The sequence below is a fragment of the Grus americana genome, chromosome 11, assembly GCF_028858705.1.
Source record: "Grus americana isolate bGruAme1 chromosome 11, bGruAme1.mat, whole genome shotgun sequence".
In the NCBI taxonomy this organism is placed as follows: Eukaryota; Metazoa; Chordata; class Aves; order Gruiformes; family Gruidae; genus Grus; species Grus americana.
In genome coordinates, this window is record NC_072862.1 from 19,678,245 (window position 1) to 19,704,759 (window position 26,515).

Sequence of the window (26,515 nt, forward strand, 5' to 3'; positions counted from 1 at the left end):
CCGTCGGGGTGTGACCTCACGGGAGCGTGGATGCTCATTGGCTGCCAGGGCGTGAGCTCGCGGGGCGCCGCCTGGCGGGCGCGGGCGCTGCGGAGCGCCGATTGGCCGGTGGGCTCGGCGGGGCGGGGCGCCCCCGCGCGCCCGCCGTCGCCTCGCGCCGCCATTGGCTGTCCCGGCGCAAGCCCGCGGGGCGGGGGGCACGTGCCGGCGGGGAGGGGGGTGGGGGCGGTGGAGAGGGCGGGGCGGCGGGCGGTGATTGGCCGGGCTGCGCGCGTGCCCGCGGCGCGAGCGGGCGGGCGGGCGCGGAGCGGAGCGGCGCATGCGCGGGGCGGCGGGGGCAGGCGGCGATGGCGGCGCGGGGCTGATGGCGGCGGAGGCGGCGCTGCGCTGAGGGAGCGGTCCCGCCCGGCCCGCCATGGGCAACGAGGCCAGCCTAGAGGGCGGCGGCGACGACGGGCAGCTGCCGCCCGCCGCCGCCGCCGCCGCCGCCGCCGCCGGGGCCCCGCCGCCGCCTGCCGCCGCCAAGCCGCCTTCAGCACCGGGCGGCGGCGGACAGCTCCCGGGCAGCGCGCCGGGGCCCAGGTCAGAGCGCGTGGGGCGCGGCGGGGCGCGCGTGGGCGTGGGGGCGGCGGCGGCCGCGCGGCGGGTGCGAGGGCCGTGGGTGCGCGCGGGCAGCGGCAGGCGGGGCGCGGGGGCCGCGGGCGTGCGGGAGCAGATGGGCCGTGGGGCCGTGGGTGGGCGCGGGCGGGCGTGTGGGGCAGAGCCGGGTGCCGGCGCGTTGGGTGGGGGGCGTTTGGGGCACGAGTGGTCAGGGTGTGGCGGGGGCGGGCGGGTTGGGGGGCCCGGGGGGGGGCACGCAGGCAGGAGCCGCCACTTGGGTGCAGGCAAATGCAGGCAGGCGGGGTCAGAGAGGGGCGCGAGGGGCGCAAAGCGATGGGAGAGCGGGGTGCGGGCAGGGAGCAGGCGGGGGCGCGGGTGGGCGAGGGAGGCGGGTGGGGGCACCCAGGGCAGCCGGCAGCTCAGGGACACCCGTGGGTGCTGGGGAAGGCAGGGGTGTGGTTCGGGGCTGGGTGCGGGAGAGGGACGGTGTGCCCTCAGTGCGGTGTTTTGGGGGGCAGGAGGAAGGTGGGTGCTGCCCGTGGGTGGAGGGCCGGGGTGGCCGCAGGGGGAGCGGGGTTAGGAGGAGGGGGGGATGCGATTCGGGGCCGGGGAGCCCGGGCCACACGCAGGGGCAGCGGGCGCAGGAGGAGGGGGGCCCCTGGGTGAGGATGGGGCAGCGAGCAGCACCCAGGGCTCGGAGGAGATTTTTGGGGTGCAGCCTGGAGGAAAGGGGAGGCACAGAAGAGAGCGACCGGGGCTCTGGGTTTGCAGGGCTGGGATACACGGCGGGTGGCGTGCCGAAAGCCGGGCAGTGGGCTGGGGGGGGGGGGGTCCGGTCGGGGCGGGGGGACGGTGCCTGGCGGCACACGGGTGGCAGCGCCGGGGTGCACGAGCGCCCCGAACGTGACCACCCCAACCGGAGCCGGCACCGAAGGGGAGAGGTCGTTACGTAAGAGGAGGGACGTGCAGCCCTGCCAGGAGCCGTCGGTGCAAAACCTCGCGGGGAACCGCACCGAGCCACCCTCCCTCTGCCAGGCAGCGCCGGCCGGGAGGGAGACGCTTCGGGAGTGGGCACGGGCATGGGACGGGAGATATTCCTGTCAAAAAAAAAGCCGATCTTAAAATATCGTCCTATCCGGAAAAATAAATGCGAGGAGCGGAAAGTTGCACGGAGGGATGCGGGGGACTCGGCGGGCGGTTTGCCTACGGCGCGTGGCCGAGGCAGCGGCGTTTCGGGCTCTGCCTCGCCCGTGCAGCGACGAGCTCTGCTTGTGTAGCCGGTCGCGTCGTTATTTCAAACGGGGAAAACGCAGGCGGGAGCGCAAAGGGGAGCCTGCGGTCTCCGTGGTGGTGCTTTCCTCTCGCTCCCAGCCGGCCGGCCGCAATCGCTGCTCGCAGGCTGCACCTTAACATTCGGACGGGATTCAAGGATCCTACAGGGCGGCCGAGCCGCAGGCAGGCTTTTCTCTGTAAAACAATCTCTGCTAGCTTTTACACAGGGAGCGTGAAAAAAGAGCCCTGAGCGAAGCCGTGCCCGTTTTCCTTTACGCTTCTTCCAGTTCCCCTTGCTAACGAGTCGCCGACCCCTCTGCCTCGGACTCTGCCAGCGAGAACTTGTTCCTAGGCTGCTCGGAACCATTTCAGATTAAATACCTGCAGGGATATTTAGGCCGGCGTAACAAGATCAGCCGAAGGAGCCGTGCAGATCTGCCGTCTCTGTCCGGTTTTGGGGCTGCCGTGGGACTCCCCCGTTGCTGCCCGGGGTCTGCGTTTGCTGTTGGGTACCGGGGCTGGGGGGTCCCGGGGATTTTGGGGGTCCCGGGGAGGGTGCGGCCGGCACGGTGGAGGAGCACGGTGCCGCAGCGCTGACTGTTCTTGCTCCTCTCCTGCCAGAAACGCCGGCTCGGTTTTACCGGCTGCGCCCCAGCCCTCGCACGCTGAGCTGATGCTCCTGCCCCTCCCGGGGAGCTGCTGCCGGGGAGCTGCCCTCCCTCGCAATTAATTAACGCAATTAACGAGGTGGGCCGTGCGGGGCTCTGCGGGCTGGCGGCGAAAGGCTGCTGCGGAGCGGTGGGATGGGGAAGATGCTGATCCGTACCAGTGTTTAAAAACGGAGTGTGGGAGGGGTGCGGGGGGCTGAGATAACGTCGAGGGATTTTAATTTAAGGTAACAAAGTGGAAATTAAGGGGGAGGGGGGAAAAAAAAAAGTGGCCTCGAGAAGCAAGTTGTCTTTGTGAGATGCAGGAGTGGGCGCAAGAGATAGACCAGATGTCGTAAAAGGTTTAGCAAAGCACGGCTCGTGCTGACCGAGCAGCGGGTGTGCGGTGCAAAACGTGCCCCTCCAAAAATCCCAGGTGACAAGGCGAGAGCAAGTGAATTTCTGTCAACCTTTGGGCAGTTAATTTTTTTCTCTGAATTAAGTAATCTAAACCTATGTGCAAGCCAATGAGAGACCTTAGTAATGTTACTTTTCTGTCTGATTTTTCACAACTTGCTTGCTGTTATCCAAGGAAATAGTCTGAAAACCTTACACGTGGTACGGCCGGATTTCAGGGTCTTGCATTTAGACTCATAAGATTTGCGTTCAAGAAACCGTGCGTACGCTATGGAGGAGAGACTTCAGAGCGTAGAAAACGTCCTATAGAAGTAATGTCATCTCACCGGCTCGCAACATCCGCCTCTGTCGACAAACTTTGCTTTTCTGCTCGCGTGCTCTGGGTGAGGCGCGGCGGGGCCGGAGGATGAAGGGAAGACACGAGACGGTTGGGCTCTGCCGGCGGGGTGCAGCTCTGCAAAAGGCAAACGCGGTGCAGGATCGCATCAGGCGAGGTATTTTCAGCACGGATGAGACGACCTCACCCCTGTGCAAAGTGCCCGTAAAATCTCACCTGGGGGGGGGGTTGTGCCCGGCTCTGGTTCGCGGCAGGGTGGTGCCGGATGGGAGGAGGGAGGGAAGGGTCGCTGCCAGTCTGGCCGTGCAAACGGAGCCGCTGCTGCACGAAAAGAGACGAGAAGATGGAGCGTTACTAACCCGTAGGATCGAAGGAACACAAATCGGTTGCGGATGCATTCGGATTGAAAACTTTGCAGCTGCCTGGCAGCGGAGCCCTGGGCTGCTCCTCCAAAGAGACCCCCTGAGCACGAGGGACAAGCTCGTTTTACGGAGCAGCTTGATGGATTGATGGAAAGGGTTTGGATGGCAGAGCAGGGATGATCCCAAGTTTAGAAACGTAGCTCGGGGCGCGGCGCTCGACGTGGCTGGTTTTCCTGGTATCCTGAAGAGACGCTTTATTGCTGCTTCTGATCCTATTTGTCTGTGCCTGATTTGTGCCCGGTTCATTCAGGTTTCTGCTCTGTCTGCTGCTCAGCCGTGGAGCTGAGACTTTTTTTGATGCCCGGATGCATGAGCTGAAGGACGGGAGAGGGGAAGAGGGTCGGTCCCCTGGGAAGAGGTTGAGGACCAGCCGCAAATACCCGGGCTGTCGGTGGGAGCAGCGCTGCTTTTAGCATCTCTGTTCCTCCGGAGCCTGGGAGATGCACGTTGCAAACGGCTGGGCTGGCTGCTGGGCTTCAGGGTTGGGAGGAAGCTTTCTCCCACGGCGGAGACCGCCAAAACCTTTGCTTTCTGTGATAAAGAAGCCGCTTTACTGAATACCCCAGAATTTCTCAGGTCTCCAGGTAGGCTCGTTGCGAGCTGAAGGTCTTGAAGTGACCGAGAAAGGAAATTTCCGGTACTGAGAGGTAGCAACTCCGGTGTGTGCTGCGAGCGCTCCCCCGAAGCCTTCGCTGGGCTCGAAACGGCAAGTCCAGCGTGGATCCTGTTTGCTACACGTTTAGCATCAGCTTGTTTGGCAGGTGGTGGAGCTTGAAGTAAAAAAATCAGGTGATAGGGGAGAGTATAGCAGAAACGGGACTGAAAGAAGCCCTCCTACAAATTAGAGAAAATAATGCAAGTGTGGGGAAAAAAACGTTCGCGCAGGTTAGATGCTCCGTTCTGCCCTTCGGGTAGCTCGCTTGCGTTTGCTGGGTATTGGCTTGTATCCTTGCCGTAAGTAGCATTGCGATAATAGGTAATATGTATATACATAAAAGTAATTTTAAAAAAAAAAAATAATAATCAAGTTTCTCCATTTCTTTTTAAATGGGCACTTTTCACAAGCTTGCAGAAACGAGCAGCCGATGCCCATTTTTGTACGACTGTGCTAGAAATAAAACAAGACTGCCTGATGATGATAAAACCAGGCTACGGACAGGGCTCGCTCTTGTCGGGAGAACCAGCTCCGTGGTTTTTTCCAGGCGCTGCTGTCCCCAAAGAGACCGAGCCCTGAGCAGGACCGTGCGGAGACGTTGCCGTCAGAGGCACGGCTGCAAAACCTCTTCCTCAGATATTAAACCAGCTTTTTCCTGGCCTTTCACTGAACTGCGGACTGGCACTCTGGACAAGCCTGCCCCGCGCCCACGCTTAGTGTATATCAGAGAATCAATGGCCTGGGCTGGAAGGGACCTCCCAGCCCATCCAGTCCCAACCCCTGCCATGGGCAGGGACACCCTCCACCAGCCCAGGTTGCCCAAGGCCCCATCCAACCTGGCCTTGAACACTGCCAGGGATGGGGCATCCACAGCTGCTCTGGGCAACCTGTGCCAGTGCCTCACCACCCTCACAGGGAAGAATTTCTTCCCAATATCTAACCTAAATCTCCCCTCCTTCAGCTTCAGGCCATTCCCCCTTGTCCTGTCACTCCCTGCCCTCGACAACAGTCCCTCTCCAGCTTGGCTTCTTTGCGGTAAGACATTTGGAGGGTCAGGAGGGACCTGAGGCTGGCTTTAAGTCAGGAGGGGAAGAACAGATACGCAACGTTTCGAGCTCATAAACCTTGTGCGAGCAAAATAACAGGTAAAAGGAAGAGTACAAAATGGCTTGTTTGACGGACCAAGTCAAAATATTTGCTGTGTTAAATATCCCACTAGGCTTCAGTTCGTCTTCCTCTCCCGTGATGGGCAGGCGGTGTCAGCTGCAACGTGTCTTCCCTTTAGCAAGTGGCGTTTTTGATAGCTCTGACAGCAGCCGTTAGGCCACTGAGTTTAGACGGCACGATTCTGGGTGCTTAAGTAACTCCAAAACCTCGTCTGTGAACGTGCTCATCAATATTCAAAATGTTTGGCATCAAATAGTAATGCCTTTATTTCCAAAACAAATACAGAGATTTGCAACCCGCTTCGCGAGGCTGGGGTTTCTCGCTGGGGATGTCGTGCTGAAGCCGTGCCCCTCTCCCCTTTGCCGCGGGACGTACCCGCGTGTTCCTGCTGTTCGTACTGGTTTGGGGAACGCTCGACGTGCATCTGGACGCCCACCTACTGGAAAGCTACAGCCTGCCTGCCGTGCACCCTGCCTCTCTGGTTTCCCCGGCGTGACGGGCACCACGGCACGCCATCGGCCGAGGGCGTGTTTCCTAGTAATCCTGTTGCGACGCCAGACTTGTTTCCTAGCGTGTGGCGCTCCTTCGGAAGGGTGCGACAGGCAGGCAGGGCGCAAACGGCAGTTCCAAAAACCAGGTGGCTCGGTGGGGTGAGCTGGGCTCCACGGCAATGGCATCCTGGCTTTTCGCTAAACATGGAAATGAGATTTATCACGTTGGTTTTGCTGATGAGCGCCACTGCTCCTGGGTGCTGCTCAGGTTTTTTTTTTTTTGGCTGGTGAGTGACAGCAAGTGCTGACGGTCATCCCGGTCCCACACATCCTAAACTGTTATGAGCGTTGCACGTATTTTCTTGAGATTGAGATTGTTGCTGTTGAGCCATCGCTGTGTTTTCGAACGTCTGTTTGAATGACAGACTTGTTATTTCTGCATCAATCCACGGGCACGACAGTTCTTACGAACAGAGGTTTTTTGTCTTTTTTAGTGCCTGGAGGTGCCGAGCTTCGGCGCGACCCCGAAGCGCTGCTGTGCAGCCTGTCAGTCATCGCTGGGCATGCCGTACCGCTTTTCGTGTCACTGACGCTGAAAAGTTTTTATAAATACAGCGAGCTGGCTCCTCGCTGAGAGCACCCAGCACCTCCAACGAGCTATTTGGGAGCCTACAAGAGGGAGCGGTACCATGGCGTCCCGTTAGCGCTGGCCTGTGCTTTGCAGTGAGGGTGGAAAGCATGTTCCTGGGGCGGTCCTCACCCATACCCTGCTCGTATTTAATAGCAAAGATGACTTAACTATGCCGGCGATGGTATCTTGCTGACTCTCGGCCTCTCTGTAGCTTACTAGCACGGGTTTGATATCAAAGGTAGACCCCAGCCCCATTGACCGCCTGGGGGCAGTGGGCTGATGGGGCAGGAGACAGCAGCTCCCTGCCCATGCCGAATTCCTTCAGGAACATCATCCACCAAGTCAGGAAAAGCTGCGTCTGAATGCGACTTTGGGTTTGTTTTGTCTTTTTTTTTTTTTTTTTTTTTTAAAATGTCATGGTTTGGCTTGAGCTGAGAAGCGATGGTATGACATCCAACCCGACTGCTGGCACTGGGTGGTAAAGGTCGTTACGATGGCTAACAAAGGCAAACCAAAATCTGGAGTTTGGAGGTCCAACCTGGCCAAATGGCAATGAAATGTATGTAAACAGTGAGCATAAATAAGTCGAGAAGCCATTTTACCAGAGGGTGCGATGGGATGTGTGATCACACAAGGTTTAAATAAAATCTTCACCTCCTAAAACGTACAGTCTCCCCCCACCCAAAACGGTAGTTTCTGTGATGTACAGCAGATTAGCTGTTCATACTGGCTTTATTCTCCGTGAAGCTGTGATTAAATAGTTCGGTGCATTCTCTTTTGTCAAAAATGATTTAGTTGTGTTTCTAGGTCATTGTCTATAGAAGAAAAATGCGTGTATATTTAATGCGGCAAAGTCTATTAGGCATCTTCTTAGAAGAGCTACAACAAAAAAACCCCCTCTTCTGCCCTCTCCGTCCCCAGATTTTTCTCCTGTCTTTGCTCACAGGTTGCCCCAGCAGCCTGCCCTTGTCCTCCTCTCGCTTCCTGACGTAGGGAAGAGCCTTTACCCCAGAGCAACCAAGATGAAGAGGCCGTTAGTGCTTGCTCAGTTGTCCAAGAGCCACGTGCCTGTAACAGGGTGTGTAAGGTACCGGTGGGCAAAGGTAGGAGCACAGGACCGGAGGGGACCTCTGGGCCATGACCCACCATTACACACCCTGTCATATAGTCCCACTATCAAGATAACGACCAAGATCTGAAATGTGATGCTCTGCGTTGCAAAGCCAAAATGCAGCTTTGATTTACCTGTGGTGGTCCGTGTGTTTGAGACGTGCAGATGTGATTTAACTGCCATATGTCTTCATGAGGTATACCACCACCTTCAAGCCCAAGTGTGTCATTCAAAGACTTGGACCTGAGCCATCCTGGCCAGCCGGTTTCGCAGAAGGGAGTGATGTGACTGGGATGGTCACTCATTTCTGGTTCTGCAGCCAGATGACGGAGCATGTTGCATGGCTGGGACGCAGCAGGGGCAGCCCATGGTACGTGGGTCAGGACTCGATGGAGATGATGTGATGGTCCTACCCTTGTCCACCTTGCCCCCCTCTGTGCTCGCAGCCAGGCAGCACGTGGTACAGGAGGTAAGGAAGGGGCATCTTATGGACACCAAGTCTTCTCACTGCATCGCGGTTACGCAGTGACTTCCTGAGTTGCAGCAAGCTCTGCCCAGGCTCCTCTGGCCCATGAGAAGCTCTTTCTCTCCTCCCTGAAGACTGTTGAGGCCATCCCCATGTTTCTCAGCGTTTCCTCATTCTGTGTGAGCGGGCTTTGGGGCTGTGCTCTGACTTCTGCCCGGGGTGTCCTGCAGCTTCTGAACCCTCGTGTGAGGTGCCAGCTGCCATCTCCTGCCTGTCCCACCTGCAGTCATCTGAACCTCTGCTGCCTGAGCACGCCTTGCTGCTCCCCATGAGAAGAGCATCTCCTGCCCTCTTCTCAGGGGGCTTCCCCCTTTTCTGACAGTTATCACGCGACCTAGAGCAAGCAGATAATGTGTGGCTCAAAGGGAAAATGCATCCGTGCTGCTTGAGAAACGTTGCTGAATTTTGAGTTTCTTCAAGCAGGTATGACTAACCATTCTTCACTTGGCTCCGGGACCTGCCAGGGACCACGGTTTCTCAGATGTGACAAAGCAGTTTCCCACACTGAATAGCTTTCAGATGAGGATTTGACAGCTCCTCTGAAGGCCACAGGAAAAAAAAAAAAATCACCTTGGACCAAAGTGTTGCCTGGTGCCGATGTGATAAAATTCAGCGTTTCAGCCGATCCGTTTGAGGTTGGCAAGCCCTCCTCCATGCGGCCCAGGGTGCCGGAGGCGCAGACCTCTGTGGAGGTATTACAGGGTAGGGAGACTTTCAGAGGCCAGATGTCGATAACTGAGAGCCGCCTTTGAACCTTTTTTTTTTTTTTTTTCCATTTTTTTTCTTCCCTGCCAGTAGAATATTGCCTTTTTGCCTGTTTTGAGTCTTTCCTGGCAACGGGGGCTCACAGGCCTCCCCAGTTGCCAAGAGGGACGTGAAGGTGATGCTGAGAGCCTGGCTCCAGCGGACATCCCTTTGCAGGACCCGTGCTCTCCTGAGGATTGTGGTAGCATTGTGAATGTGCGTATTTGTTTTGGAATTTGGCTTCATTTATGGATTTTGAGCTCTGTTAGGAGACGCTTGGAGTGCGTGACCTCTCGTGATGTGGTCTCAGGGTGCTCCTTCTCAGGGTGCTCTGTCCTTGGAAGTTGTACGTGGGGCATGAAGTCAATCTTAGACGTGTCTTTTTCTGTTATTAAACAGATTCAAAGGGGTCCAGCCCCTCTTGCAAGCTCATGTGAAACCCAACTGGGTCCACCATGGGTTCCCTAGTACGAGAAAGAATCTGTTGGTAGCTTGCATCCTTCCTTCATCAGTCTAGACGTGAGGAGTATGAAGAGATTTTGCCATATTTAACGTCTGTGAAGGGATGAAATTGTACGTGGGAATTACTTTCAAAGATTGACATGTCATAGCTGTTAGTTTATTTTTTTTTAACCAGAGAAAACAGATTGCAGCCTGGGAAAAACAGTGTGGTGGGGGTTTTTTTGTTGTTTTTTTTCTTTCATCTCCTAAAGAAAACATTTCGGTTACAGATATAAGTTATAAAATAAGAATAGTTGAAATTTATATAATAAGTTCTTAAGGGACTTGGTAATTTGCCTTCCTCGTTTGAAAAAAACCCAAATCAGCTGATAATACGAAGCTTAGGAAAGGCTTGGGGAAAACGCAGTGCTGAACTAGATCTTTTTCCACGTTGACTCCGAACTGTACTTCTTCCTTTGATGAAACATGAAATTACTTTTAATTTATTTTGTTCCAATCCTAGTTACATAAACTATTATTTGGTTGTACAGCTGGACTGAAAAACCGTAGGAGGTCTCACATTTAGGATTTTGCTGCCTCTTTCTCATTAAGCCTACAGACTGATTTCTTTAAATGCACCTATTAATCTTCTTAGGGAGACAAATTGTTGTTTGGTTGGGGTTTTTTCTGGTTTTTCTTTTTTTTTTCCTTTCTTTTTTTCAAAGACTAAACTCCCAGTTAACTGCCAGAGTAAACGCTGCTGGTTTGAAGCCTTTCCAGGTATGCCTGTGCTGCGGTTGGGCAACGCGGTGGTAGCGCGTGTCGCCCTGGCCAGGCTGGGCTTGATCTAGTTAGTTTAAGCGCCCGTGATGGTCACAGCCTAAACCGTTCTTGTCGTGCTTGGCAAAAACCTCTAAAGTCTACATGGTGGAGTAATGCTTTTATTTCCCCTTTTAATGTTGCAGTACGCTTTTTCAGTAGCTCGTCTGCAGAAAATTCAGTTGTGTCGTTGGCTCCAAGTTTGGGACCCGTTGCTGTAGACCTTGTAGGACCAGCGATAGGACGTGGTGAACCATGTCTTGTCCTTGAAGCGCGTAGATCTTTCCCGTGCCTCCTCTGCGTCTTCTGCCTGCCGATGGTTAGCCACCATCTTTTGGGTTTCTTTTTACCCGTTCACAGCCAGATTTCTTGATGGACCGAGCGGGAGCACTATGGACATGAAAATGGCGTGGTCTTCTGGGCGAGGAGTGGGATCCTTTGGACTGCTGCCCTTCTCTGCTCTCTTCTGCTGGGAATGGCTCTTAGGAGGGTGGGGAAACCACTGTCAGGCAGCTTCCAAAACACATCCGTGGGCTGCGTCTGCTCCAATAGGAACTTGCGAGATGTCTGCAGCAGATAGCACCGGAGCACATTGTGTCGGGGCCAGGCGGCATCGGTAGCTTTCCGTAAATACTCCTGACGCCGGCGTACGTGAGGAGGCGATGCTGGATACTGCTTACATCGCTGTAAATCAGTCTGTGCTGCTCAGCATCTGCCCTGACTGTCCTTTTGTAGTCCCAAGGAGCGGAAATTTCCAAGCCTTCTCCTTTTCCCCGCTGTCTGCAAGCTGTTATGGATGTTTTGCTTGGGAATGCGGTAGCCAGGGAGCATCCAAGGGAAAACGGGTGGTTTCCATTGATACAGAGTGGAGACCTGTGAGTCTGCTGGTCCCGCAACCGCACCCCGACCTGTCCTCCTCCCTCTGGGTTAGACCCTACCACCTAGGGCTCGGCAGCAGACGGGACACGTGGGCCTTTGCCGTCCTTTGGGCCTTGCGTGGTGGTGATCGTCAGAGCAGGTAGAGCCCGTTTACCACTTTATTAGACTTGGTTTGGATTGCTTACGCTAAAAGTGTAGCAGAACATCAGTTCTTGTTTGAGCGGAAAAGATGGTCTGTGTTACTACGTTGTATGTCATCGATTACCTTAACCTGGCAAAAACAAGGCGTCCAGAAACATCACTCTGGAGAAGACTCTAAAGAAGTATCTCCTCAGGCACCCCTTTTGTGCTTTATTTTATCTGCCTTTCTCATCTCAAAGTATCTCCTAGCTGCGCTGGTTAATGGATTAGGAGATGGTTCCTGTTGGCTGTGCAACTCGGTTTCATCCGACCCGTGTTGGTAATTACCAACTTAATTTTGATTTATTATTAACTAAAACCACAGTCCCAAACACTCCCGAATGAACAAATTATCCTGCCTTTCTTTGAAATGTGCAAAGAAAACCAACTAGCTGCTTTGGGTAGTAATAAAATTCCTTCCACTTATCAACATATCTAAAATCCAGTTCAGTTATCAAGTAAACTTCTCAGCCTTAAATTTTACCTGCTTCCACTTCTGCGAAGTTAAGCCTTTCGATGGGACCACGAGGGCAGGTACCTCAAATACGCAGATGCACCAGTCTCTTTGGGGACAAATGTTCCGGTCTGAGGTATGTGCGGCAGGGAGATGCATGCAGGGACAAAGCGCCTCAAGGAACTGCAGACGCTGGAGAAGCGTTTGCCTTTGATCCTGTGAAGGATTTGGCAGGGGAATTTCAGACTCTCCTATTTCAACAGCACATTTAAACTGGACAGCTTGAAATATTGAAGCCAATGGTGTCTCTGGCAGCGCTGGTAATGGATTATTCTTCGGGTTTGCTTTTCCGTTCCTGTTGCGAATAACGAGTTTTAGAGACAAAAATGTTTGTTAATTGTGAGTTCGGTTTGCTGTTGGCATTTGAGCTTCCAATTCAAATCTCCGAGAACCAGAAAGTGCGAATCTGAGACAAACAACTATACCCAGCCCGTCCCGCGCCGGGCGGCTGGCTGGCAGTGTCCCCGTAGGCAACCACGGTCTTGTCTCCAGCGGCGGACATCCTTGGACCACGCGTGCTGGTTTGGAGAACGTCAGGGATGGAGAAACTTCTGCAGCTGAGAAGCATTTCTGAGAAACACACGCCGATGTGAAGTTTTCATTTGACGGCGTCTGGCCGTGTCGGACACGAGCGTCTCCTCCTTGCAGTGGTGCGGGCTCATCGGTTTTACCATGTGCCCCTCTACGCGCGCAATACTTGGAGCTCTTCGGGGGGGACACGAGTTGATGGCTCTTTCCTCTGTCGCTGCCCAAATGATCTTCTCTTGATTGCTTTTCCACGCTTTAGACGTCAGCTCTCCTGGTAACCTGAGGCAGCAAAAAAAAAAAAAAAAAAATTGAGGACCTAAACGGCCTGGGTAAGAGTTAGAGGGACAATGAGGAGATGGCCAAAATGCTGTGAGGTGCAAAGACACAATTGCAAGATGGATAAAAATGCTACAATTTTTCACAGACACCAAAAAGTACACATTAGGTCTCGCGTTTCATCCGCCCAGGCTGGAACAAATAGGCGTGCAAAGTCAGGATTTGTCTGTTGCCGCTCGCTGCAGTCACCAGGAGCAGTTTGTCTCTCCGCAGTGTGGTAGTCTGATTTCCTCTCCTGGAAATTGCTGTTTTAACCGGGTTTTTCTAAAAATACAAGCCGGTTTCTTTCTGGTATGTCATTACCGCCTCTTTTTTAACAGCACTTCTCTTTCTGATGGATCTTCCTATTTTTTATGCCTGGAATGAGTGTTGTTCCTCATTCCGGGCTGAGTTCGGTTGACTCAAGCTGTCACAGAGATGGATAATGATACACTTTATTTATTTATTTATTTACTTATTTATTTATTTTTTGCATCAGCTTTTAATTTTGGAGCATGGGTGGAACTCATCCAAAAAAAAAAGGGCCTTGCGGTCTTCCTAGCTTCGCGATGGTCAAAGGCAAACTTCTTGCTGCCGGGAGGTTCGTAGAAGCACGGGGACCCATGGGTGGTGTGGAGGGGACTGTGAACGCTGTCCTGGTGGAGCCAGACCCCTGGGATTTACCCTTTTTTACCCGCCAGCAGCAAACCGTTCTCGCGATGGAGCACTTGCCCACCGCGGGCCAACAGCTGCGGAAATCCCTCCAGCTGCTGGGCTGAATCAAGGCTAAAACTCAAAAGGGAGCCTTGCAAAACCAGACCTATGTGCCACTCTCCGGGGGGGAAAAAAGCCAGAAGCAAGTCAAGGGAACGGGCTGCCTCTGCTCTTCTCTTTGAATTGCTTTCCAGAATGCGTTTTTCCCAAAATAACTTAATTGTCTATTTTTTTGTAGATCGTTCTATATTTGTTGATGAGCATTAAATTGACAGTTTCTGAGAACTGTCCAAAACGGCTTGAAGGACTCTTTGCAGAGTGGCAATATCTCCTTTAGAGCCCATCGCTACGCGCGGCCACGGTTGTCTTCTCTTCTGTGCGTTCCTCGGCGTTTCTTGACCTTGGATTTCACCTGCCACGGTGTTCCGAGACATCCGTTCCGGGAGAGCCTCCTAAAGCTCTTTGCATTCAGTTTTAGCTTTGAATACGCTGAATAAATTTGTAGGGATCAGCAAACTTGGCCCTTCGTTATTCCCCTCCTTCCCAGGCCATTTACGAATATTTCCCATTTATCCCATGGCAGGGTCCTGCAACTCAACTCGTGAAAACCTGACCATCTAAATCGTGAGCGGTTGTTAACCCACAATTCCCCTTATTTCACCATCTTTTGCTTCTTTTTTTTCCTGCTTTCTTTCTAGATATTTATCCTAACATTTCTCCTACTGAGGTGGTTTTTCAGACTAATCGTGGATATGAAACGGTTCTGGCGTGGGAACCCTCTTAAATTTCTCCTTAGCAAACAGCATGGCAAAGGTTGGATTTATCTTCTCTCTTACAGTCTTGCATTCCTTAAATATCTCTCTTGCGTTTCCATCTTCTTTCAGTTTTCCAGATTCTTTGGCAGATCTCCTATATCTAAAGTTTTAGAAAAAAAAAGTTTTCTTTCGGTCCCAATTTACAAGTTGTTCTTTAAGGGAATTTCTTTTTTTTAATGCTTTGTTAGGTTTTTAAATTTAATTTGCCAAAATGTTGGGCTTTTTTGTTTTGTTTTGTTTTTTTCCTCATCTAGATACAATTTTTATTTTTTGCAGGATTTCCTTTTACTCCTGTAGCCTTATTTGCTCCACTCTTTAATTATGTTACCTCGTTATGGCCACGTCCTAAACCTTTTCTCGATAGCGTACTTTTGCCCGCGGCCCCAATATGCTAACAGGTCCCGTGGAAACTTCCCTTTCTTACCCTTCCACCTGCCGCTTTTAATTTCTTTTTAACAAACTTTCTTACTTTTTCTGATTTATTTTTTTTTCCCCCCTCCCATTTTAGATTTAAATCTTACAGTAGTCATGTATATTTGTGGGGGTTTTTTCCAGTCCTGCAAGAGATTGTAGCTGAATCTATTATTTCTGTCGCCAATTTTGGCGTCTCAAAGCAGGCGCCGTGCGTGTCGCAGGAGTCGGTCAGGAGCAGGTAGCTTTATTCTGCATCGCTTGAGGGAGCAGTTAACTACCTAAGCAAAATATTCCAAATATTGGGTGGCTGCCCATTACAATCAGAGGGGCTCTCGAGGAGGGGGGTTTATAATCATAGATTTACGAGATAAGCTTTCACGAACCACGCGCCGTAAAAACTCCTGAGCTTCGTGCCGTGGTTTGTCTTTAGGCTTTGTTGGCATTTCATAAACAGAGCGCAGTAATTCGCGCTGTTAGTTTTCCTAGGACAAAGGACTTTGGTTAAACGCGGCTGCGGCGATCGGATCTCTCCCCATTTAATTGCCAGAGCTCAGCTCTGCGGCGTCAGTGGATGGGGTCGGAGCGGAGCGGCTGCTCCGTGGCTGGCGTCGTCCACCCATCGTACCTGTCCTTTCTGGTGCCCACAGTGTTTTCACGATTGGGATGACCCTTTATGAATTGCGTGATTTTTAACATGCATAAATGACTCGCCGACAGCGATCGGCCGGGCCCGGGAAGGATACGGAGGCCACCCATCGATAGCTGGGTGGAAATCGAGTCGAAGGGACGGCTGTCGGCCCGCTCCTCGCTGTGACTTCTGGGGACATGTACGCCCCTTTCTGCCGCCCTTTCTCTACGTGCTCCCTGGTGTTGGTGGCAGGGTCGTATCTCTGCGGCGGGGCTCTTCGTCATCTCTCGCAGACCTTCCCAGTCCTGCAGGGAGGAGGAGGGGAGCTCTGCAGGCTTTGCTGCCCAGCCCGCAGCGTCCCCAGCGCCCACGGGAATTAACGAGGAGTTTGGTGAGCTCGGCGGGGGACGTAAGGAGTCCTGTGGTCGGGCAGCGATGCTGAGCATCCTCCCCTTTGGCAGGATCGAGGATACAGGGGTTGCCCGCTGCCGCCTCTCCTTCCAGCTCTCCTCAAGGGCTCCAGGGCTGGTCTTCACCTGCACCCGTGGTCCGAAGCCGACCTGCCCACTGCCCCCATTCACTGGAAGAGCCACTGTTCCTCCGTGCTTTACATCTTCCAGGTACTTCCTAGGTGCCCAGAGAGCTGCAGACGCTGGATCAGAAATCCAGCGGACCTTTCCAATAGCTCCGTGTTCACCCCCGGGACGGCGTGGCTGCAGGCACGGTGGGGCCGGGGCTCCGGCTTCGCCTCTGCACCCTCCCGGCTCTCGGCAGCCGGCTGTACCACTCCTCTTACGCCATGCAGCTGATTGCATCACGAGCAAGAAGTGGCTTCTACTCTGTCTCTGGAAGATTTACGTGTAGTTTTCTGCTATCGCAGAGGAAACGGACCTTCTCTTACGCCGAGGCAGAATGGATATCGGACACCCCACTTATTCCCGACAGATTTTAATGCTTTGAAGTTCAAGATCATAAATGTTCTCGGCAACAGTTATATCACTTGAAAAGGAGACCCGTTCAAATCTTTCAACCTTCAGTGCGCCTGCTCCTGTAAAGCTATCTCAGAAGAAATCTCTTTGATATATATTGGTCTGAGATCATTACCGGCAGGCTCTGAGGGGCTTGGCCAAGATCCTGACCGCGGTGGCTGCACGTTTCAGGCGTCGGCAGCTGGAAGAGCAGCTCCCCAGAGCAGCCCACAGTGGTCTGCACGTTTCTCGGTGACTTTCTGGCTTGCAAGGGCTCATAGGAGATGCGCAAAAGTCTCCCCTGACTCCGGTTCAGGTCTTGGGCCGCTCTGGACTCTGTGGGGATCAGTCGCCTCGCGCTCGGTTGCAGGTGTTCACCATGGGCTACGCAGGGTGACTGGGGGACGTCAGACCTTGGGTTGCTCCAGAGAGAGGTTTGGGGACGCTGGGGTGGTCGGGGTGAGCAGCGCTTGCTCCAGTTTTGAGTTGCCAAGCGCCCCAGGGGAAGGCTGTTACTCTGAAATTGCTCTTAGCCCACCCGAGGCCAAGTCAGGTGCAAATTCAGTATTTATTTGTCACGCAGCAAAATTAGAATAGAAGTGTACCGAGTCACACGCCTACAGCGTGGATGTGAACTGGAGAACTTGGGGTTCTTGTTACCTGTCCATGGATCGTGCAGACCTCCGCATTTTAAACTAAGGGAGGAGCTGGCAGCGGCGCTGAGCGTCTTGTCTTCTGCCAAACCGGGCGCCGGAGGAGGAAGGCGGCACGCCGCGTATCACCGTGCTGTTTGCCGCGTGGCAGCGCCGTGCCGGGATGCGGTTCCGCTGGGGAGGGTCGTTAGTCCGGTGTGTTAAGTGGAAGTGGCTTACACCCCTGCCTGCCTGGCAGCCCCTCCCGGGACCCCGGCCCCGCGGGGTTTGACGGGGAGGCAGAGGGCTCGCGGGTTGCATCTCATCCGATGGGGACGGGACAACCCTGGAGCACAAAGCTGCAGGAGAACGGGGTTTTTCCGCTGCTCACAAAAGCAGTTCGTTAAACACCCTGGCCTTTCACCAGAGCGCTCGTGCCGGCATCTGCTAAAATACTGTCTGACGGTTTCCAGTCGCCATTTCATATTTTCTGTTCTGCTTTCAGCTGTGTGGCACGTGCTGGTTTCAAACCGTCCAGTGCACGCATTTCTAGTATAAACGTCTTCCTGCGTGGTCACAAACGCGATTAAGTCGGGGGCCCTTGCATTTGAGCGGGTGCTGATTTTTAATTCTGTAACTGCGTCTTTTTTGTGCCAAAGCAGAGTCCGATGGAGAACTCCCCGTGCTGGACGTAGCACTTTTAGAGCGACGAAGCTGCCGCCGATAAAGCTCCCGAGCTCGGTGGATGTTTCAGCATCGCCAGTGTGAGATTTTCAGTGCACGCAGCCGAAACCGGTGGCCCAACTCGTCAGACGCTTCTTTTTCTGTTTATTTATTGAAAGGTTGCATGTCCTGTTTTCTAGTCTGATTTGCTGATAGGCAGCGTACACCAGCGAATGTGTGACGTTATCCCACGCAGTTTCTGTGCTGACCCAAAAGCGTTAGGAATTCTGTACTCCTGAGTCAAACCCAGTGCCATTTTGATCTAGAGCGCAACTCCTCTTTTGCTTAGCTACCTCTTTTTTTTTTTCTTTTTTTCTTTTTTCTTTTTTTTTTTCTCTAAATAGGTTATATTCAGTGATTCTTAAAATCAGTCATGTGGATGTTCACATCAGGTTTCAGTCGAACCAAGTAGGTCAGATCTCTGCTCGTAGCTGAGCAGCTCTAATTCTTGTTCGTTAACCCAGCCTCCCTCTTTTGGGCGTGAGCGTGGACACATCTTCTCTCTTTTTGTGCTTTATCTCGATTTGTTTGCTTCTCCCCCGCCTTGGTTTTATTGCAGGTAAGCGGGCCGTTGTTTTCCTTCTTTTTCTACTAATACAAAAGACTTGCTTGTCCCGATTTCAGAGAATCCCAGAATCCCAGACTGGGTTGGGTTGGGAGGGACCTCACGGCCCATCCAGTCCCACCCCTGCCATGGGCAGGGACACCCTCCACCAGCCCAGGTTGCCCAAAGCCCCATCCAGCCTGGCCTTGAACACTGCCAGGGTACTCGTTTTTGATACGGATGTGAAGCCAGGAGCTGCCTTCCATGGACAAATCCAGCTCTTTGGAAAGCCTGAGCAGGGCATGCTCTTTGTGAGGGGATGGTGCCGTTCGTTTTCGTGTTCTTTTTATATACTCTAATGTGATACTTACATCGGTTGCCCGGTGAGCAGGAGACCCATTTCGGCTGGCACCAGGCAGAGAAAGGGATGCAATCCACGTTTCCCACTTGTATAAAAGGGCTTGCAGCTCCTGAAGGATTTACTCGGACCAAAAACGCCAGGGCCCCGTGGACGTGCGTGCTGCCGGGGTTGGGTGGCAGCTCAGCAGATGGATGGGGCCGGCGTGTTCAGGGGGGGAACATGAAATCAGGAGAAAACCACTAAATTAGGAGAAAACCAATGCACGTGCTCTCTCTTGAACTTTTCCACACACCGCACCTGACCAAGACTGGAGTTACCAGCCACGCCTGCGTGGCATCGCCATTATTTTATAGCAAAGATGTTAAGGGTGTTGGCATTCACCTCGCGGTGGTTATCGCTCCCAGGTTAGCAGCTTGCGTGAAAAAGGACCCGTTGGCGCCTCTTGGGATGCTGGCTCCAGGCTCGGCTCTTCTCCGTAACCTTTAGTGGCACGGGCGAACCTACCCGAGTGAAATCAGAGCAATTCTCTCCTGCGGGCCCCGACTCCCAGCAGTCCCTGAAGAAGAAGGCTGTACCAGGTTACTGGAAGGGGATTGTAAACCAGTACTATGTCACTGTATTGCTTTCGTCTTTCCTAAAGACACTGGCATCTGGCATCAAAAGTTTAGTTTAGGACAAATCATCTTTTTTTCTGAAATTAAACTTTAACCAGCCAACTGAAAGTCTAACATTTGGTTCGGCTGTAAATTGGATTTTGGTTTTAAAGCCTTCCCAATTCTCGTTATTTCAATGAAAACCCGATATTTTTACGGAAGGGGGAAAAAACCAACCATAAAAAATCTGAGGCGCTTGTGACATCTTACGCTGCTGAGCTCCGTTTAGCGGAGAATGGCTTTGACCCTTGGTTTTCACGGTGCTGTTCGTGCTTCTGATCATCTCAGTCAGCTGCTCCCTCCGCCGTCTCCTCCCAGCCTGCGCCAGCCCTAAATAGAAAGGCTGGTTTCGTATCCGTGCTCGCTCCCGAGTGGAACAACGCAAGTTCTGCGCCTTTTTAATCGGGAGAAGGATCTGACAGAGAAGCAAGACCTGGGGACGGATTAATCCGTCAGGGTGATTTTTAGCTCTGGGCTACGTGGCGAAGCAACCTTGCCGGTTAGCCTCCTGTCTTGCCCGGAGCCGAGGGTTAGTTTGGGTGGGTGTTTTGCAGTGCTTCACGTCGGGAGATGGGCAGCTGCCGTAGGGAAGGGAACAGAGGGGGTACGGATACGCCGCAGAGCTGGGAGCGAAACCCGGGAGGCTGGCGGTGGCTTTATGCTGGAAGATGGAGGGAGTTTAAGAAAGCAAGAAGAAAGCCGTTGTTTTTTCAATTTAAAAATAAAAAAAACCAAAAAAAGGAAGAAAATGGCATCTTCCTAGCTGCCCAAGCTGCCAGTGATTGCAGGCGGATTAATAGAGCTGCCTGCCTGCCCTTCCCTTGCTAAAGCGTTAATAGACAGAATATAACAAATGGAAACCTCGACGGCGTAATTGTTAATCATAGAATCGTAGAATGGTTTGGGTTGGAAGGGACCTTAATAAGCTTAGTCAAACACGCTTGATACTCCTCGCTTGGACGAAATTATAACTCTGTTGGTAACTGTGGGAGCGCTGCCGAGCTCGGGCCCCACGGAGGCGTCTGACTGAGCATCGCCCCGTATTTCTAATTCAACAATTCGGGTGGTGCAAAATTCAAGACAGCCCCCATCAAAGGGGTGAAATCCTGCCTTATCGAGACGTCTCGGTCTAATTGCTAACGAGCGATCTGGTGGCGTCGGGGGGCGGGGGGAATTCCTTTGGAACTGGTGAGCAGCCCGATGCTAGTTAATAAAAATATTTTTATCAGTGATAAAGAGGGCTGTATGGAAAAAAAAAAAAGCGGAAGAGCTGCAGTTTGGGCTTGTGTAAGAACGACCAAGGGGTTCGTAGATGGGTACGGGACATGCAGGCGCTGGAGCGTCCTCGCAAAGGTGCCCCGAGCGTGGGCCTGCGTCCGGCTCAATACGACTGCTCTCGCGTGCTTTCCCGGGGCGTCTCTCCTGTCCTGAGTTACCGGGTGACTCCTTCCGGGAGTCTTAAAATTTCATGGATACGTTCAACTGCTGCAAGTGAGAAACAGCCCAGCCCGTGTCACGGGACGGCTGGGACGTCTTGGATGATTATAAAATAAATCAACGCAGTGATGATCTAAGTGCCCAGAGTGAAGCTGCTGCTGGGAGCAGGATGGGGATGGTGCCCGGCATTTCTTCGCACCTGGAAAGGTGGAGGGAGCCGGGAGGGATCTGCATCGATCCCAGCGGGCAGCGAGTGCCCAACTGTCCTCCTCCCTCTGCTGCACCACGAACGATGCTCGAGGCAAAATAACGGCACCTTGCGTCATTTTTTTCTCATGGTTTTTGGGGTTTTTTTGCTTTTTCGAGAGAGCCACAGACTCTGTTTTGGGTAGGAAACGTGGTAAACTTGTCCATGCGTTGTGTGACAGCTCCTCTCGACGGAGCGCAGCTTCAGAGGTACGGCGCTCCTCGCGTCGATTTGCTGCAAGAAATTCACTCTTTATTTAAAGAAAGGTACTCGAACTAAGTAAGCGACATCCAGACTGCGACTACTACTAATACCAGCTGCAAAATTAGGTGGCAACTACTAATATACTGCTAAACACTGCCGCTCTGGGTAGCTGCTGTAAGTTTTTTTCCACTTCTCGCTGAGCTGGGAAGTGAATCCACCGCGGTTGAGTGGTGTTTCTGTGGTCAGAGCTGGTTTGGAGTCAGAATTCCCGCTCGGTGGCAAACATTTTTTCATATCAAATGGGAAAAAACCCTCAAATTTTGAAATTTGCAGTGGAACAACCGTTCTCTCATTCCAAACACCGGTTATTTGACCTTATATACGTTAATCTTTTCAAATAATGTTATTTCAGTGTTCTTTAATACCCCATTAGGGCAGTACGTATTCCAATACATAAATGCTGTTTTCATAAGAATTAAATTTAAGGAGAGAAAATGCATTTTGCTTTCCGACAGCACTTTCTGCCGGCTCTCCCATGCCCAGGGTGGTCAGGATGCCACCCGGTTTACGGGGCCGCAGCTTTGCAGCCCCGGGCATCAGGAGGCGAATCTCAGTTCTGAGCTCGAGGGCATCCGTGCGCGTGACGGAGGAGCCAGGCGTGCAAACGGCTCTCACTGCAGGTGTCAGGTGCCGTTTGCTCTTTAGTCTGGGGCAGAGCAGTTACTCCCTTATTGCTTTGCTTCAGTATTATTATTATTATTATTATTATTATTATTATTATTGTGCGATTCCTCCTTCAGAGAAGTGGGTTTCAATCGGCAGCCGAAAAATATTCCCAAAGTGCTATTTTAATATTTATTTTCATCCGACTTCCTATTACTGTGGCAACGTGCACTTTGAATTTCATTAGTTTTATGCATTTAAGTTCCCTTTTTAAACCTTTATAAGGTCAGACCTTGCTTGGGTAAATCAACAATTTATTAAATTCGAGTTTCTGAGTAATATTTTTTCTTACACAGCTGTAGATGACAGGTAGCGGGGCATTAGGGCTTCTGCCTTTTTCAGGAATATCTGTGGGCATTATTGATAAGCACGTGCACCAAATTATGCTGTAATTACAGAAGTATCTTTCATCGCAGATTCTTTCTCACGCGCTCGCGGTCCGCCAGCAGCACCTTGGCAGGGTACCTGCACGGAATCGACGTGGGAGGTGGGGCGTGGGGGGATCTCGCGCCGTGCTCTCCACCACGAGAACTCAACGCCCTCCCAGCTGAAGCTGCTCCAGAGCCCCCTGGGGCCGCTGGACCCTCTCCCCAAGCTCCGGGGCGGCAGGGACCGCGCGCCGCGGGGTGCCAAGCATCCTACGCGGGCTGTGGGACCGCTGCCTGACCTCCGGCGGGTGCGGCGCCCAGCTCGACGTTGGTCCTTCCGGGTAGCTGCGGTTGCACGGGGGGGGTTTCACAGCCCTGTCCCCGTGACCCGCTGCGTCCCAGCTGGTTTTCTGCCCAGCCAAGACTCACATCACCCAGCGGAAGGCTCAGCTGGGGGGCCTAAGCCCCTATTCCCCACGCTTCTTGTTTTAGGACTGATTAGTGAAGCAGAGCCGATACCCTCTCCCTTAATTCCCCGGTGCTGTGGCCCCTGGAAACAAGCCCTAGGCTGCTGTCACCTGTGACTTGCACGGGGCAGCCTGACAGCTGGGAAGGCATAAGCAGTTCTCCTGCCCCCCCCCCTCCTTGGGCTTCTGGAGGGGTTTTCCTTCAATAGATAGGGCGCTTTGCAGCCTTTTTGTTTCACAGCAGCTCATACAAGTAGGTTGTGAGAAGATGGTTTAGCGTGCGTTGGCCGTCTCCCTGCAGAAAGGGCCCCGCAATCTGCAAACCCGAGTTGCTGCTGCCGCCTCTTCCGGCATGGGTTTGTGCTGGAGAAGCGGTAACGGGGACGTCCTGGCTGGCAGGAGCCGGAGCTGCCCCAAACTTCACATTTTAAGTGCAACTTTCTGACTAAAGTTCAATTTGGACTACGCCAAATAATTCAATTACATCGCCGCTGCTGGGTTATATAAGAGAAAGCCGAAATTGCGCCTCGTTTCGTAAGGTAAAGCGTTTCCTTCTGCCGCTCTGAACAATTTCCCCGGTTTGCAGCGTGGTTTCGCCGTGCCTCCTTGGCAGAGCTAGGGCTTCGGGGGTGGAGGGGGCGCTTTGGATGTTTTCTGCATTGACTGGCATCATTCGAACGCACTAAACCTGGCTTATTCTGTGTATTTTTAACGGTGTTTCAGCACGCCAAGGAGACCAGAGCAGCTGGACCAGGCAGCGGGCCAGCGGTCGGCATCCCCCTCCCCGGCACAGCCTGCGCCCAGCTCCCAGAGCCCCCGGGAGATGAGGGGCCGGGGCCAGCCCGGACCGCCGGCGGAGGGACCGCGGAGGATGCTGCAGGTGGACGCCAGGAGCCAGGGCTCGGGGAGGTCTCCCTCGGCATCGCCGGACCGCGGCAGCACCCCTACCTCTCCCTACTCGGTCCCGCAGATCGCCCCCCTCCCCAGCAGCACGCTCTGCCCCATATGCAAGACGACGGAGCTCACCTCCTCCCCCGGCCAGCCGAACTTCAACGCCTGCACCCAGTGTCACAGCAAGGTCTGCAACCAGTGCGGCTTCAACCCCAACCCGCACCTCACCCAGGTAATGCCTCCTCTTCCTCGGGCAGCTTTCCCGGCCAGTTTTGGGGGGGCAGTGGGGCGGCCACCGAGGTTTGCAAGGAGGGGTTCTCGTTTTCTTCAAGCGCCTTTGCTTTTGGCAGCTGCAAAGTATTGCCCGAGAGCAAGGGCTCTGCTGGCTAATCAGCGGGTAATTGCGCTAACGTGAGTTTTGGTGAGAGGAGGGAGGTAAATTAGTTAAAAAGGGAAACGGAAGACCACCAGAGAGGTTCAGTCGCTGTTGCTGGGACCCAAAAACACTTGGCTGAGGTGGGGTCTACGCACATAAAACCGTCCTGAAGCCGAAGGACTCAACAGCGGGAGGGGAGCAGGGGGGTTGCTGGCAACCCCGAGGTGTCGATCGCCTTGGACCCTGACTCATCCCAGGTGATGATGTCGTGGTGGTGGTGGGTGAGTTTCAGACAGCGTCGTGCTCGGCGGCAGGAGTGTGAAGAGTTGCGTGCGAGATGCTGCCTCGCTGGGGGAGCGTTTCGTGGGATGTGTGAAAGGGACGCGCAGCGTTCCCGGGGGCGGATGCGACAGCAGCGGCGAGCCGGGGGGGGGTGAGAGGGGGGGTGCAGCAGGATTTGGGCCCTGAAGTGCCCTGCGTACCCGCGTTTCGCTGCCGGCAGCTGTTTCTGGTCGGCACGCAGCGCTCGCTCCCGACGCCGGGTGCAGCAGCCTCTGGACGCCGCTGTTGGAGAGGGACTGCTGCCTCACGGCGCCTCTCCCAGCCGAGGAGAGTCGGGGTAGCCAAACCCTTGGTACGGCAAGGTGTAATTACCTGGGTACTGCTTTCGTACCCCTGGGAAGAGGTACTTACCCCTGGGAAGATCCGTGTAAGCTCTCAGATTTTAATAAAGGGCCCTGAGGTGGAAATTCAGGCTCCCGCAAGGAAATGCCATGGGTCGCTTTTCTGTTTCACTTTTAAACTGGTTTACTAAACACTTACTTTGTCCAAGTAAGTGGACCAACTACTCTGAATAGCAGCAGCAAACCAGCAAATAAACAACCAGCAGCGCACCAGTTGCTGAGTTTCTGGGCAGCCTGGAGCCGGCTCCTCCGCCTTGCCCCCCGAGCTCTCCCGCGGTGGTCCCTCCCCGACTCCCTCCTGCAGACACCCGTGTTAAAACGTGTGTGTGCGCGGAGCTTGGCGTCTCTGGGCCACCTCTTGGCGTCTCTGGGTCTCTATGCCCTCTGAAACGTGATTGACTGCGGAGCATTTTTAAACAACGAATCCAAAAAAAAATTGGACCTGGGATGAAAAAAAGATGCGGGGATCCCCCCCCCCGCCCCCGGCATTTGTTTTATTCTGAGTTTAATATGCATTTCAACGGCAAGCAACCTTACGGCTTGTAAGTAGGTTGTTGCGGGAGCTGGGGGATGACGACGCTTGTCCGCGGTGGCTGTTTGCAGCCCGTGTGATGGGCTGGCTGGGGGAGCGACGGCGGTTCCCGCCTCGTTGAAGCGTGACTGGCTTTCCCCAGCGCCATCGCTTGCGCTGCTATTCCAGAGTCACGTAGGAAGGCGTCCGGAGCGGTCTGGCGGCGTGAAAAAGGGTTAACGGAGCTTGCAGTCGGTCTTGGTGGTAGGAGCCGGGTTGGAAAGGATCCCCGGAGGTCACCTGGTGCAACCTGCGCTGGGAGCAGAGCTCAGGCGAGGGAGCTCCGGGATTTAGGCAGCTGCGTCTCGGACGCCCGAGGATGGACCTGCGGGTCCCACCTGCCCCGCTGCTGACCGGCCTCACAGCAGGGCCAAGCACCCGTCCCGCCTGGTCCCCAAACCCCGCCTGAGCCGCAGGGTGCCGGTGAGGGGGTGTGCGGGGCTCCGTTTGCGTTTCCGTATCAATAGATCTCCCTGGAAATAGTTGATGTTCCTACGTTGTGCTGCAGTAGGTAGGATTTGTAACTTCTCCTTCAAGGCTTCCTAGCAGGATTAAACCGTTGAAAATAGCCCATTTGCGAAGAAAACCAAACCCAAGAAAAACCAAGGCTGAGTTTTACCTGGTCCGTCCTCTCCTGCGCAATCCGTGGGACTGCCGGGACCTGCAATTTATTTAATTATATATATATATATATGTATTAAAAAAAAAAGCTCTTTAGTATATCTTTTCTGCACATGTATATATACATGAATAAAATACCAGAGCTAGTGCGTGAGCTGTAGTCCGTCGCGCTCCATCCTGCCCCTTACGAGTGGCAAGAGCAGGTTGTTCAGAGGAGGGTTAACCGTAACCCCTGTCACAACACCTTTGCTCGACAATTACGTGATACCTTCTGCTCAGAAGCATATACATTCCTTTGAAACATTATTTTTGTCTCATCTTTGATTTTATTCCTTCTCCTGTGGCTTGACTGTCATTTTATCTTAAAGGCAAGTAATGAATTTCTATCATGACGAAGCAGTTGGCATCTTCAGTTGATCGCTTGCTGAGCAAAAAAAAAAAATCTTTTTTGTGTTGGGTTTTTTTTTATTTTCTGTCTTTTTATTCCTTTGAGCACCAGCTCGTTCTTGTTTCACAAGACTGGGCAAACAGAAGTTCCTGTCTGCTGTTGGCATCACTCAATATTTTACACGTAGATAACCATATTCTTCCCTCTGTTCACCGCCGCGCTCCGAAATAACCGCTGTCATCGTTTTCGGTTTGGTCGCGCGCCGGTTTTCTCGTTCATTCACTTGTTCCTGAAGGTCAGCGCTCTTGCCATAGACGGTTCTTTCAAGCAAGGGGAAACGCGAAGCGGGGAGCTCCGATGGCGTCGTCAAAGGCGAGAAGCTATGGAATAG

The 26,515-nt window shown here is 53.4% G+C and overlaps 1 protein-coding gene across 3 annotated transcripts in view; it reads left to right on the plus strand.

Moving 5' to 3' along the window:
• Positions 1–318: 318 nt before the first annotated feature.
• Positions 319–26,515, plus strand: part of BSN (bassoon presynaptic cytomatrix protein) — a 92,929-nt gene continuing 66,732 nt past the window's right edge. Inside the window, exons 1-4 of one of the 3 annotated variants that reach the window (XM_054838156.1) lie at positions 474–582; positions 2,160–2,363; positions 3,112–3,430; positions 23,318–23,717. In XM_054838156.1, the coding sequence (XP_054694131.1) occupies positions 23,418–23,717 (300 nt within the window). In that variant the 5' untranslated portion in view covers positions 474–582; positions 2,160–2,363; positions 3,112–3,430; positions 23,318–23,417. Of the gene's footprint in view, positions 583–2,159; positions 2,364–2,823; positions 3,431–23,317; positions 23,718–26,515 lie in introns of those variants that run through there. The other 2 variants (XM_054838152.1, XM_054838155.1) reach the window with 2 other exon arrangements.